This window comes from Gambusia affinis, linkage group LG02, assembly GCF_019740435.1.
Source record: "Gambusia affinis linkage group LG02, SWU_Gaff_1.0, whole genome shotgun sequence".
In the NCBI taxonomy this organism is placed as follows: Eukaryota; Metazoa; Chordata; class Actinopteri; order Cyprinodontiformes; family Poeciliidae; genus Gambusia; species Gambusia affinis.
The window spans coordinates 1,454,917-1,470,140 of record NC_057869.1 but is presented as its reverse complement, the minus strand read 5'-3'; the positions used below and the strand labels follow the sequence as shown (position 1 = coordinate 1,470,140).

At 43.4% G+C, this 15,224-nt stretch overlaps 1 protein-coding gene and 1 long non-coding RNA gene across 2 annotated transcripts in view; one reads left to right on the top strand and one right to left on the bottom strand.

Annotated features, from left to right (window-relative positions):
• The window catches only part of LOC122823972 (SH3 and multiple ankyrin repeat domains protein 2-like), a 164,281-nt gene that overhangs the window by 88,765 nt on the left and 60,292 nt on the right, over positions 1 to 15,224 (top strand). The window contains exon 12 of the mRNA XM_044104088.1: positions 9,927 to 10,350. Within this exon, the coding sequence (XP_043960023.1) occupies positions 9,927 to 10,350 (424 nt within the window). The remainder of the gene's footprint in view (positions 1 to 9,926; positions 10,351 to 15,224) is intronic.
• Positions 10,349 to 11,271, bottom strand: LOC122824252. Its single transcript, XR_006369469.1, has 3 exons — positions 11,042 to 11,271; positions 10,767 to 10,854; positions 10,349 to 10,489 (listed from the first exon to the last, which is right to left on the bottom strand). It is a non-coding gene; the product is annotated as an uncharacterized LOC122824252 (long non-coding RNA).

The following is a 15,224-nucleotide window of genomic DNA, read 5'->3' as shown; positions in this document are numbered from 1 at the left end:
GTTCTGATGTAGCAAACAGCACCATCCACTGGTGGGTCTGTGCCTTACCAGAGGCATGAAACTCAAAAATGGAAGAACTCTCAGTTTTTCATTTTAGTTTTCCATCTCTACTTCCTGTTTGCTCCAGCCAGGCGAAGCCTGAGTCTGATAAAATATCTCTTTACGTAGCCAGGTTGATTCACTCCAACCCAGTGGACTCGGGTTTTCAGTTCTGCCTAATTCACATTTTCTTTTTATCTTTTTTGCAACATTTCAAAGGTTCACCCAACATTTGCATGTTGATTAGATGGATGTTTGCTGATTCTGTTATTTTGGGATGGGTGCTGCTGTGTTTGTACTGGTTCTGTGGGAACAGCATCTCTACACGCCTGAAGTTCACATAACCAACAGTTAACAGAACGGATCACAGTATAAAACTGACTTGTGTTCAATTTGTGTCGGCACACACATGTATGTGCAGCTTTATCTCTGCAGTGACAAAAAACACAGACTGTGGAGCCATTAACTACATATAAACAACAAAATGACTTTATTTATTGCATTAAATAATGAAAATAAAATGTGGATAAAATAAATGACTCAAGGTTCTGAAGTTGATCTGGAGGATGAATCTGTTCTCCGGTGTCACACAGGAAACTGGAATTACAACCAAAGTTTTGAAAACATTTCCCCAACTGAAGTGATCAGAAGTTGGATTCCTGATCCCACAGGCACAAAATCATTTCATACAGTTGGAGAAACATTAATAAAGACGTTACTATGAGCAGATTATGAGCCTTTAACATCCCATAATAATCCACCGATCACACACCAACTTTGTTTCAATTTTCTTTACAAGAGATTAAAACTGGAACCAAGACTCGAGTCTCAGACCACGAGTCCAAGTTAAGTTTCAAGTCTTTAAGTTAAAAAGTCGAGTTTGAGATTTTGACTCAAACCGTTAAAACTGCTGGTTGGTGACTGAGGATCTCCATGGCAACGCTTGTTGTCCTGATGTAACTGTACTGAGCAGTGAGTTGGTGCAGTTGGTCTCGTTTTGTTGCCTGTTAAACTCAGGAACTGATCAGCTGGTTGGTTCAGGTTAACTCCTGGTCCTGGATCAGAACCCAGCGCCGCCGACCTGGTTCTGGTGCCACAGGCGGTTCAGGGATTAGAGAAAATGAGAAAAGAAGAACAAACAAATAGATAAAAAGTAGACAATGGAGGGAAGAGAACGATGAGCCTGAGGGAGGGAGTAATCTAATCTGAAGATGTAATCCTGCCATTGTTGATCTCATCATCAGCTGCGACCCGATGAAACTGGAACACGACCAAAACCGCTGCAGCTGTTGGAGCGACCAGAACTTCCTGCCTTCGATTTCAAACCAAAGATTCATTTCTCAGGATCAAAGACTCAGAACCAAACCGGCTGCACCCTCCATCACCTCCACCCTCTATCACCTCCACCTTCCATCACCTCCACCCTCCATCACCTCCACCTTCCATCACCTCCACCCTTCATCACCTCCACCTTCCATCACCTCCACCCTCTATCACCTCCACCTTCCATCACCTCCACCTTCCATCACCTCCACCCTTCATCACCTCCACCCTCCATCACCTCCACCCTTCATCACCTCCACCTTCCATCACCTCCACCCTCCATCACCTCCACCTTCCATCACCTCCACCCTCCATCACCTCCACCTTCCATCACCTCCACCCTTCATCACCTCCACCCTCCATCACCTCCAGCCTTCATCACCTCCACCTTCCATCACCTCCACCCTCTATCACCTCCACCTTCCATCACCTCCACCTTCCATCACCTCCACCCTTCATCACCTCCACCCTCCATCACCTCCACCCTCCATCACCTCCACCTTCCATCACCTCCACCCTCCATCACCTCCACCTTCCATCACCTCCACCCTTCATCACCTCCACCCTCCATCACCTCCAGCCTTCATCACCTCCACCTTCCATCACCTCCACCCTCTATCACCTCCACCTTCCATCACCTCCACCTTCCATCACCTCCACCCTTCATCACCTCCACCCTCCATCACCTCCACCCTTCATCACCTCCACCTTCCATCACCTCCACCCTCTATCACCTCCACCTTCCATCACCTCCACCCTTCATCACCTCCACCCTCTATCACCTCCACCTTCCATCACCTCCACCCTCAATCACCTCCACCTTCCATCACCTCCACCCTCCATCACCTCCACCTTCCATCACCTCCACCTTCCATCACCTCCACCCTCCATCACCTCCACCTTCCATCACCTCCACCCTCCATCACCTCCACCTTCCATCACCTCCACCCTTCATCACCTCCACCCTCCATCACCTCCACCCTTCATCACCTCCACCTTCCATCACCTCCACCCTCTATCACCTCCACCTTCCATCACCTCCACCCTTCATCACCTCCACCCTCCATCACCTCCACCCTTCATCACCTCCACCCTCCATCACCTCCACCCTTCATCACCTCCACCCTCCATCACCCCTAACCTGACGAGAAAACCCGACCCTTTGTTTCCTTTGGCGTGAGGCTCAGTGAACCGGTGAGGAACCGTCAGCTGAGTGTTTTATCGCCTCATTAAGCCGGTTATGAGTTCATCCGTCAGCAGCTTCATCTGTCGTTTATTCCCATCCAGAGAGCAGAATAATTAAAGTCTGGTTTGAACTGTGTGGAGTCGGGAGTTATCTCACCTGTGGGATCGTTTTCCAAATGAGTTCCTGTTCTCTCATTTGGAAAACATGAGCCTCATTTTATTCTGTATTTATGCACAAAAACATGAAAATGGGATCAAATTTGGTCCAGAGGAAACTTCAGATGCATGTGAAAGTTTTATCTCCGGTTCAGCTTTGATCAGACTCACCTTTAAAAACCTAACAACACCTGGACACGAGTTGAGCAGAACAAACCAATCAGACGGGTTTGGGTTCGATTCAGCAGCAGCTGTGATGTGACTGCAGTCAGATATCTGCTGGTCCTCTCCTCCATCCATGGGAGCCGGAGTTAGGATGATCAGACTCCCACTGCCACACTGTGATAATCCCAGTGCATCATCCCAACACACACACACACACACACACACACACACACACCAGAAAACACACCCTCAGTTTTCTGTAGGATTTATGATGAAGCTGTTAGATTGTTTCTGTTTTTCTGAGCTAAAGAGGAAAATGACTTCCTAAACCTCCTGAGCTGTAGGTGGCGCCACACGCAGGATGATCCGGATCCGGATCCATGTTCCTGATTCAGATCCTAACAACCTCCACCTGAAATGACATTTAAAGATTTGCTTTAAATGTCATTTTAAAACAAATATTTTGATTCAGTCAGAAGGTCCCAGATTGGATCCATTTCACAACAAATCCTGAGATGATTTAGTTGTTAAACTGGAAACGGACAGGATGTCTGATCTGTGCTGCTCATGTGTGTCGTATTCAGACAGATCGTGGCAAACAGCAGATTAAGACAGTTTAGACTCGGACACCATGCAGTTTGGTCCAACAGCCTGATGAATTTTATACTTTTTCTCATTTTCTAGAAGCCAAAACTTCTCATTAATATCTTTAGGTTCTGCAGAACCAGCAGCTCTGAACTGGAACAACTGGAACATTTCCAGTTAAATCATTTTTAGAACGCCCCGGCCTGTTTAAATCCCTCCGAAACGTTTCCAGAGGAGATTCCAGATGGGATTTCATCATTTCTACACCTTTTTCTTATTTTAATGTTACATTCAGTTCATTTTCTGAAGGTTTTTATCAAAGACAGCTCCATCAGCCAGTGTTGCTTTCTTATCGATTGGATGAAACAGACGGGAGTAAACAAATCCAGATTTTCCTCCATGCAGCAGAAATTCTGGATGTTTTTGGAGGATCAGAGTAAACTCCAGTGAAGGATCTCTGAGCCGTTAACGGAGCGTCACTTTTCCAACGGGAAGCCGTTTCTGCAGCGTCCGTCTTCTCACTCCTCTTTCGACTCGTAGACTCTGTTTTCACCTCCTCTCATGGCTTCTGAGTCTTTCTTAGTTCAGCTGCAAGCAGAGGAGGTGATGAAGTTAAGAACTGGTCTTTTCACTGCATCCATTGTTTTATTCCTTTGTTTTTTTATATCTATAAAATGTCCATTAACAGTGTTGGTTGCCACACATGCTTGATAATTTGGAGCATGTTGACTGTGGCTCCTCCTCTAGTCGGTTGTTTGCAGCACAAAGAAGTAAAAATGCTGTATGTATCAAATATAATGTAACGCCTTTAAATTGGGCGTCTGTCTCTTTAAGACCTCATGAAGCTCCGCCTTCAGCAGCTCCTATGATGAGCTCAGCAGTTGCACCAGAAGCTTGCTAATTGCTGCTAGCTAGTCTGAAGGAGCTGAGACTAAATGATTTCTCAGACATGCATGAAAGAATCAAAGCAACAGTCCTGGTATGTTTTTACTGAGGAAATAACATTATGACGTGATGTAAAATTATTTTCAGGTCTCCATTACTGCCACCTTCTTGCTCCGCCCTGCATGTTATTTAAAATCTGTTTACTGTAAGTGGTCAGTTGTTTATGGTCTGCAAATAGAAAAAGGATCTAAAATTGATCAAATGTTTGATTATAAAGTCAAATCTTTGGTCCAGATATTTCATCCTGACTCTCTCTCCTCTTCATGGGTGAGAAAGCATGGAGGGAGGGGCGCTGGGTGGAAATGGGCGGGGCTACGTGCACGCGCTGGTGTGAGTGGAAGAGCTCGCGCTGGTTTTAAAGCGGCGGTGGCAGCAGCAGGTGCGGGATGATGTGCGGGGCGCGACGCGGAGGAGCCGTCGCTGCTGTCCGCGGTGCTGAAGCGGAAACTCCGGCGTCCTGAGAGTCCAGTTGGACCGGCAGCGCAGCGACCATGAAGTCCATCATCAATGCCTTAAAGAAGGAAGGTAAGCGGAGCGTCCCGCGGCTCTTCACGCACTTTCCGGAGCGGCTGGACGCGTAGAGTTGGCCCAACTTCAGCCGCCCAACCCAACCGAACCGAACCGGACTGTGGTCCATTTAAAACACCAGCCGAGTTGATTTAGAGCGTCTTTGTCGGGATGTGGGAAGGTCGGCGCGGATTTCCGAGGCGGCGGCGGCGGCAGGGGAGCAGTTTATAGGTCAGAGATGGAAAATGGGACTCCGGCTGATGAGAACACCCACATAGAGCCGAACAGAACCGGAGCAGAACCCGAACAGGACCAGAGCAGAACCCGAACAGAACCCGAACAGGACCAGAGCAGCCCGTCCATCTGGCTGTGTGTGAAACAAAGCTGGCAGGGTCGCGTTTTCTCTCCTCAATGAAAGCAGCAGCAGAGCTGATCAGCTGCAGAATGCGCGGAGTTATTCAGATATTTCATGATTTTATAATATTCTATGTTGGGGGGAAGATATCGGTCTAGATGTGCAGCTGAAAATGTTCCAGCCAGGAAAAACCTTAAGAGAAACTGATCCAGAAAAGCCTCCAGTAAATATTCCCATTCTGCAACAGGAAATGTGTCAGAATTTGAACTCAACATTTTTACTCTATTTTCCTGCAGAGTTGCAGAATTTGTTTTTTGGAGAACATCTGATCTCTGCTAAAGGCTTTTCAACCTTCTTTAATCCTTAACATCATGAAGAATTTAAGAGTTTACTCTAAATAAAGTTTAACTCTTCGGCTTTTTCTTGGTTTGATGTTAAATCGTGTCGTTGAGGAAACAGTGAGAACTGTGAACGTTTCTCATGGTTAGTTAAGGAACTTCTGAATCATCAGCATGTTGCGTCAGCGCTGACATGCTACTAACAGATAACCAAGTTACCCATCTGTCATCTCATGAATGCAAATCACTGCATTCATTAAATTAAATCACTGAATGCTGCAGGTTGTTGTTCCTCAGCAGAAACTCATGAGGACAGAGTTAAAGGATCTTTTAAAACCATCTTTAGGATTAAATAATCGTTATCATTCTCTTTAAACCTGTGGTTGTCAGTAAATTTCCTCGTCGTTAAGCGAAACTATAAATAAAGTTCAAATTTGGTTGAAAATGTTTGAAAATGTAAAGCAGCTTTGTGAAATAAGTTTTAAAGAGAGATGAATGTGTTAATGCATGAAGGTGGCATAGAGAAGATTGATGAAAGGGTGAGGAGGATGAGTGTGATGAAGGGCTTAGAGTAAAACAGCAGCAATGAGTCAGAATAGGAGAATGAGAAGGACAAAGGACAAGGTGGGATGGAAAGTGGTTGTAAAATGATGAAGATGATGAATGGGTTAAAAAGGAATAAAGATAAATAAGAGAAGGCATAATAAAGGAGAAGAAAGATGAGTGGAGGATTATGAGGATTCATTATGAGGATGAGGGGGATAAATTGGATCATAAGGATGGATGAAGAGGGCTGCACAGTGGCACAGTTGGTAACACTGTTGCCTTGCAGCAAGAAGGTCCTGGGTTCGATTCCCGGCCTGGGGAACTGTGTGGAGTTTGCATGTTCTTCCTGTGCATGGTGGGTTCTCTCTGGGTTCCTCCAGGTTCCTCCCACAGTCCAGAAACATGACTGTCTGGTTAATTGGTTAATTGGTTCTCTCTAAATTATCCCTAGGTGTGTGTGTGTGTGTGTGTGTGTGTGTGCGTGTGTGTGTGTGCGTGTGTGTGTGTGTGTGTGTGAATGGTTGTGTGTCCTGTCTGTCTCTGCGTTGCCCTGCGACAGACTGGTGACCTGTCCAGGGTGACCCCCGTGACCCCGCCTCTGACCCAGAACGTAGCTGGAGATAAAAGGAGACAGAGGATGAGGAGGATGAAGAGTGTTAATGATGAGTGTATAAATGAATTTGAACAGGAGGATGAAGAGGATGAGGAGGATGAGACGCTGTAAGAGGAAGATTAAAACTTTGGTTTTAAACAGGAGAGTTGAATCGGTATTTTATTTTAGTTAATAAAGTTTATCATTTACTTTATAATTAAATGTTCTTTTAAACAGTTGGCTTTTTGCCACATTCCTCAGTTTGGTTTCATAAATGACTCATAAATAATAAATCCTGTTTGTGCAGCTGAAACTTGTTGTTAATGTAGAATAAACGAATCCAAAGCCTTCCTGATATTTCCTTTAAATCCCAGCTGAAGTTGACAGTGAGGTGAGGGAGGCGAACACGCAGCCGTCTGCTGTCAGAGTTAACCACCGCCTGTCAGACGCTGTGAGGCTCCGCAGCGCCGTCACGCCGCAGCATCTTTGTCCCCAACATTAACGGCACAAAAGGTTGGACTGATTATCAAAAATATGAACCTCCCATATCGACAGCTGTAAACTACGGTTCAAAAATGACACTTTTACACAGTTTCTTTATGATAAGCATGATAAGGTTGGTAATTATGTTTTATGTCGTTAAAGTTTTTAAATTCATGCGTTTAGTAATTATCTGGATAAACACTAAAGTCAGACTGAGTTATTTAATTTCTTAAATTCCACCAAGAATCAAATGTTGAAATGTAACAATTAATTCATAATTTGAACAATTATAACTTTAAATTGATTTAGTTCTGATTATAAAACTAAAAAATTATCCTGTGAGGATATTAGAGTTGATCACCATTTTAAACTAAACATTTAGTTTGCTAACTAACTGTTTAGTTTGAAACTCAATACTTAGGTTCACATAAATATTTGACTTCACACTAAATGTTTAGCTTGTAGCTAAATATTTCAGATTTATTTATTTAGCGAGCTGAATGTTTAGTTTGAAGTTAAATTGCTAATTAAATATTTAGCTTCAAACTAAAATCTAGTTTTCTAACTAATAAGTAATCCCAGCAGTTCTGGAGGAGCAGTTCCTGAGTTGTTGAGGATTTTTATGTTGACAGGTGGTGACTGTCAGGAAACTTTTATCTGGAAATAATAACCTGGTTTCTGTATGAAAACCGTCCAACATGTCTGGAGGTTTCAGATCAAACTGAGTCTTTGCTGTCGGACTGATTTCTGCTCTGCAGGATTTTCTTCCTGCAACTGTTTGATTCAGAAAGCCTCCAGTTGTAGAGGGTCTATAGAGCTTCGTCACACGGTGGCTGTGTGTGTGTGTGTGTGTGTGTGTGTGTGTGTGTGTGTGTGTGTGTGTGTGTGTGAGCCCTGCAGTGAACCACTGTAAAATGAAGAACAGCTCTGTGTCACTGCCTGTATTTGATCTGTATTTTGTTTCCTGCAGGACAAACTGAAGCCTCCTGATGGTTCATGTTTACATGATTCAGTAGAAACTTTTAAAAACTAACAGTTCAGGTCTGCAGAGCTGTGAGATGAAGGTTTTCTCCTGCTGCTCTGATCAGACCTCCAGGTGAAACCACCTCAGTGTTCAGTTAAACGTCTCTGAACGACGTTAACGCCTCATTTCTCAGTTCTGTCTCACCACAAAACTACGTTTTATCAAATGATCTGGAGGTTTTATTGATGCTGCAGCGGCGCGTCACCGTTCAGGGTTATATTATCTGTATGTCTATATTTTGCTGATTAGAATCAATTTTACTAGAAAGAGGAGCACAAATCCTTTTTTCTTCTCTAAACTCAATTCCTGATCTGAAATCTGATGAATCTCAGCAGCCTGGGTTTTTATTTATTTGTATAAAAAGCTGGAAAATAGCTGGACTTTAATCTGATGGGACGAATCTTCAGACTTATGAATTTTGCAGGATTCTTGAACACGGTGAATCAGAAGCCAGTCAGATTCTGTGGAGGAGATTTTTCTGCTGTTTCTGGGACGATGGCAGCGTCTCAAACGTTTAGCTTGTTGCTCACTTCAGACAAGCAGAAACCTTACAACTTCCACCCTGCAGGAAAGACAAACTGATGATTCTTTCAACAACCTGATCTGAGTTTCTAAATGCATGTTGATGCGTTTTGTGGCGAGCAGCATGGAGCCGCAGCCTGAGGAAGCGGCGCAGACACGGCGGCTCTGAAATGTGAGAGCTCATTAGCCGTTCGCACCTCGTCCACAGCAGACAGAGGGAGGGAGCCTCTGATGATGATGATGATGATGATGATGATGATGATGATGATGATGATGATGATGATAATGACTCATCAAACCTTCAGAGATGAGCCTGGCTCCGGTACCAGTACCAGTTCTGGTTCTGGTTCTGTCCAGGCAGGCGAAACGTTAAAGCTGATCTGATCCTGATGATGCTGAGATGAAGAGCGGAGCTGAACCAATAATTAATAATCAATCAGTCACACCATTTATCCAAATCAAATCAATCAACCACAAACTGGAAGATAAAAGTTTTCAGTTTGGTGTTTTGGTCTCAACCAGCACAGATTTCATTTTATTTGTTGCTTCTGTTGGGTATTTTAAATGTTTTCCAGAGTTAAAAGTTTGTTATCAAGAAAAATGTATGATGACAGAATTAAATGTTTTTCCAGAACGGCATGAAGTCCAGATCCAGAACTCATTTCTTCATCTCACTTCACTCAACATGTGGAGTAAAAACTATCATATGGAGGAACAATAAACGCAGAGCAGCAATTAAGTCAAAACTGTACAAAAGGATAGAAATAATTTACATTTAAGATAAAAAACTGAATCTGTTCCACTCCGTCTTTGCAGCAAGTCGCTGTGATTCTGTTTGTTTTCCTGTGAATCAGAAGAATCTGATGTTTGTTTCCAGTCTGTAAACTCCTGAGCAGAACAATCACTTCTGAACTGGTCGACGTTCCCACCAATCAGCCTCCAGTCGACCCAATAACCTTCAGACCGTTAGACTGGAAGTGAAATATGATGATGATGATGAACATATGTGTAAACATTGCTGGCAGCTGTCACAGATGTTTTCCTAGTGAACGATGAACTTCAGGCGGTTTAGAGACCTGCTCTCCTCCCAGGCTGAGCAGCTGATTCACAGATTTCAGTTTAGTTTCTCCTGTAGAGACTGACGGTGTGTTTTCCTTCCAGTGCCTTTCCGTGAGGCCCCAGCCTACTCCAAGCGCCGGCGGGGTCCGTCCTCTGGCAGCGGGAACGGCCAGTCCCCGTCCTCGCTGTCGGCGCCCCGGGTCCTCCTGCGCTCCAACAGCGACAACAACCTTTCTGTGAGCCAGTACCAGCAGCAGCAGCACGGTTCCCCTGGAAACTGGGCCCCCCATCTGCAGCAGCACCAGAGCCACCAACACCGGGCCCCCCAGCAGGGCCACGCGCAGCCTGGCTCCTCTGCTTTGCACCGCAGCCTGTCCCCCCAGCTGGTCCAGCAGATGCCCAGCGGCAGCCCCAATGGCAACGTGGTGGTCCGCACTATGGGGCGGGGGGCCAGGAGCCGCTCCCCCTCCCTCAGTCGGCTGGGCGAGGAGAGCCGGCGGGCTCAGACCGCACAGCGGCAGCCCAGGTGAGTCCAGAACGCCGCCTGGCAGCAACAGACTCTCTGGGATTATTCTGGGAATCTCTGGTTCCTTCAGCTGGACTCTTTGTGATCTAGGGTGTTTCTATAGAGCTGCAGTCCTCCAGTTAGGTCAGGTCAGAGGGATCTAAAGGTTAAAGGTCGCAGAAGAGAATGATAGGGAAGAAGAAAATAAGCAGTATTTTCTCATATTGTGACATCTTCATATATGAAGATGTTTCCATCTCTCCATTGGCACAAACATCTGATTTATTACAGTAATCTACAGTTACTGGTCTTCAGATAAAACTTATGACAGCAGTTATCATGTCCAGGTAATAATTCAGGATGTTTTCCATCTGATAATCCACTAGATAATCTGATAATCGGTTCAATTAGGGATCAGAACTTCAACATTTGTTCACCTCCAGCTGCTGTGGTTCTTTTCTTTCTGCTCTCAGTCAAACCAACCTGTTCCCCTCCTCGCCTGTAGGGGCGCTGCACTCAGAAGCACTAAAGGACACACAAAGACCTTCAGAGTGCAACTTCCCTCTTCATGAAATGGAAATAAAAATGTAGTTGGATAATTTCTTTCCTATCTTTGGCTAAAAACCAAGACGCATTTCTCCCGCTAACGCTAGGCTAGCACGTTTGTTTGGGTTGAATTTACCCAGAATGCCCTGCGCCGCAGTGCACTTACTGCTTTTGGGACGGTCTCCGGTCTGCTTGTTTGTATTTGAACCTTTCTGCTTCTGCTGGTTTCCTGGAAACGTGGATGTGTTAAATATTTCACAGGAGCTGTGTCTGAATTCAGGGTCTGCATCCTTCGAAGGACACGACTATGTAGGATGGATCCTTCACAGACCGCGAATAAACGTCGACCGGAAGAGGAAAGCTGTGAGCTCGGACAGGTCTAGCCTTCACCAACAGTCCCCGCCCCCACCTCCGCGTAACTCATGTTGCCTAGCAACCGTGACAGCGTGAAGAAAAGAAATCTGTTAGTTTGATTCTAAAAGGTGTATTTCATTTTTCTACCAGGAATAAATATAAGCAAATTATTCATTTACAAATATAATACTCTCCAAATCTCAGATACAGATTATAGTTAAATAAACCTATTATGTTTGAAGGATTAACTATAATCCATCAAACCGATTTGCTCTGCTTTGAAATACTTTAGTAAACCAAACATTTTTCAACCAGATATTAGCTGTCTGAATAATATCGGTGTTTAGCTTCCGCTCATTGGGTAAAGCTAGCGGGAGTTTTTATAACGATGTGTCGGGAGTCAGGCGTTCTCCTCCGGTAAACCGAACCTGGAGCGCCCGGTTCGGTAAACCGAACCCAGCTAGCAGCTGGCGAGGGGAGCTGACATGTCCGAAAATCTCAGAGCAATAATTAGGTCACGTATTGATGAACCGAGCATATTTTTGAGACTTACACACTTACATTTTCACCTAAAAACGTTGCACCAAATCACGTTGCGTTATTTAAAGTGTAATATTGTAAAAATAATTTGTCGCTCTTCGACGCCGCCCGGTTGGGACACGCAATGAATTATGGGATATAGTGGGCCGTGGAGGATAAACCGGACCGTCCTTCAAATTTGGGGAAAAGAAGGCCGAATTTGAAGACGCTATGACGTAATCGGCCTACAAATCCGTCCTTTGAAGGATTCAGACCCTGAATTCGGCTGACTGTCACTTGCTGCTATTACACCTGAATTTTCCCACTGGAGAACAATAAAGTTCTTATTATTTTATTAATACACTCACCTGCTTCAGTCTGTGAATCTCTGGTGAATAAAAATCCCATTCAGATTCCAGTCACCACCATAACGTGGCCGACTGGTGCAAACGTGCAGCAAACTGTGAAATGTGTTGGAAACACATCAGTCACGCAAACTCCTGAACACTCAAGCATAAAAACAACAAAAAATTCAACCACAGGAAATAGAAGCAAAACAGCCAATATAAAACTGACTTATTCTAACTCTAAAGCACTGATCATCATTAGTTCTGCTAACGTTAAGCTGCTATTCCAATGCAGAATTTAGCAAAAGCTAATTCTAAGGTGTTAGGTTCAACCATTTTCATAGGTAGCAAAGTTTATCAAAAAAGCTAATGTGCTAAATAAAAAATTAGCTGTGCTATTAGCGCATTAGCACAAGTCTTCCTATCTCTGAACGCTGCAAACTCCCTCCACACAACGGAAGTCCTCCAGACCACTAGGCGGAGTCTGGAGCAGGTTATGGTATCTATAAATATGCTGCCGTTCCATAATGTCGAAAACAACAGCGTGTTTGAAATAAACTTCCTCCAGTTTTATTCTGAACATCCCGTCTTTGTGGAGGGTTTGGTCCAGTATGTTGTGTTGGTCAACTCCCCCTAGTGGTCTGGAGGACTTCTGTTTTGTGGAGCTTAAATAGTTCACAAATTAAATATTTAGCTATCCAGTTTAATAATTAGCTCCAAATTGAACATCCAGTTTAGAGCTAATTATTTAGTTTGCAAACAATATTTTTTTTGCGTGAATAAAATATTTAGCTAGTTAAATATGAAGTTTGCCAGTTACATATTGAACTTGCTAACAAAAACGCGGAGCTAAATGGTTACTTTGTAAATTAAATATTTAGCATTCTTATTAAATATTTAGTTTGAAACTGTGACATATATAAATGAATGAATAATGGGGTGAAATATTAACCCCATTTTTTCATCTCATTACAGACTAAAAAAGCCAAATTATTAACTTCTGATGTGTAACTAAACAATTGGTTTGAAAGCTAAGAGTTGTAAGTAATAAAGGTTTTGAAGTTAACGGTGCAAAGCGGCGATCGAGTAACAGAGGCAACATGATGTTTAACAGTGAGGACAACTGATCTATGTTTGATGCACCAAGAGATCAAGAATCACTTCTGATTTAATATTTTGTCAACATTATGAATACAAACCAAAATGACAAGAAAACCATTTTGAGATAAGTCTTCGCCCCTCATACAAACACACTGAGCCGCTGTGTAATCTTCAGAGCTGAAGCTCTTCTGCCTTCTGTTCAGCTGTTCAGTCAGGATTTCCTGCTGGTTCAGATAAAAAAATCTGGTTTTCAGATCAGATTTTACTATGAAAGATAATTACCTCGAGGGATCCATAACCGTTCCTCATGAACGAAGTCAAAATGCTCCAAAATGTCACAAATCCTTCATTAACAGCAGAATTATTTTTTTTTTAACAACACAAAATGATAAAAATGAACTTTCTCACTCTCACTTGTTCATTTTTAGGATATAAAATATTAAATCCATAAAAGGAGAAGGTTTTTCCTGTAGTAGCTATTTTTGGTGGTGTGTTGTTGCTCCGTCTACTGTACCTACAGTATTCACCCCCCATGGCTTCCTCTGGGAAACGTGCCACCGCAAAGACTCCACTGTAGCTACAGCAACGGTTGCCATGGCTGCCTGGTTATGGGATGCCTCAGATGCTACATGTGGATGTATGCATGCACAGGTTCATTCAGAAACCTGCTCAGCATCTGTGCAGCAGACTGTGACACGGCGGATAAATGATGGGAGCGTGACGTAACTGTCAATCCAGATTAAGACACCTGACCCCTGCTTCTTCCTCCTCCTCTTCCTCCTCCACTTCCTCCTCTTCCTCCTCCGCTCTCTTGGCAGATGGGCGCATTCGGATCGCTGCCCACTCTCTGAAGCTCACAGTTCTCATACGCTCCTTTACATTAAGGTGTGAGAAGAGGAAGAGGATGATGGAGGAAGCTGCAGTCGTCGTCTGACTTCTGTGCAGTTCTGCGTGTTTCTGTCTGACTCGGCTGTAAAGCAAAGTGAACAGCAGTCAGAAAGTTGTAGGTTTGATTCCATGAGTTTCTGTAAAAAACTCGGTTCGCTTTTCCAACACCGAGCGTCAAGTTGGTCATTAAATTTGGCTTCTTCCTTTATTATCTGTTTTTATTCTGTTTTTGAGAAGGATCATTATTTATGACGACCTTTAAACTAGAGCTGCAACTAATGATTATTTTAGTTTTTTAAATAGGAAAATAAAACATATTGATGCAAGAACACAGCAGTGCATGTGAAAAGCTCGACTCATTCTGCTTCCTCTTCCATCGGTGTAATGCAGGTCTGATCTGTTCTGACATTTTCAGGTAGAACCGATTTACAGAAAAATAGTTTTTTTTTGTAGATTACTGAATTAGTTGATTATTTCAATAATCATTTCTCCATCATTAATCCAATGAATTGTTTCAACCTAAATTTAAACCTCATAAATTATTCCCAGAATCGAAGCTGTAGTTTATTAACACTGTTTAAAATAAACGGCGCTTGTGAACGCTACCGCCCCGATCAGCTGATCTCCTTTCCCCACCAACAAACAGGAGCTGAACAGATTCTGGAGGAAGACTGGTTGTATGACCTTTGACCTTGATTCCAGAGTTTCTGCTGCTTCTTTCATTGAATTGATGAAAACAAATCAAACTGTGGAGTTTTAAACCTGGTTCTGATTGAAACTCTGTTTATGTTTGTGATGGTAGGACCTGAAAGGCTTTTCCTGGGATTCTGGCAACTTCTTACATAACAGTTATATTGAGATGCCTCTGTTCTTAACATGCAGTTTTTCCCTCCATTGCTGTCGTCATGTGGTGGAAAGATCATTCCTTCTTCCCCACTTTGAAGAGAGGTTAATAGAAAAGGAAATGAAAACCAATAAAAAGAATAAATTACCAAAATGATTTGTTAGAAAACATTTGGTTTTGACTTCAGACATTCGTTGTTTTCATCAGTTGTTTTTTGTTATATTTCATTCTTATTACACTTCTTTCTTCTTTCGGTGGCAGATCTCTCACCTCCTACAGCTCAACAGATAAACTCT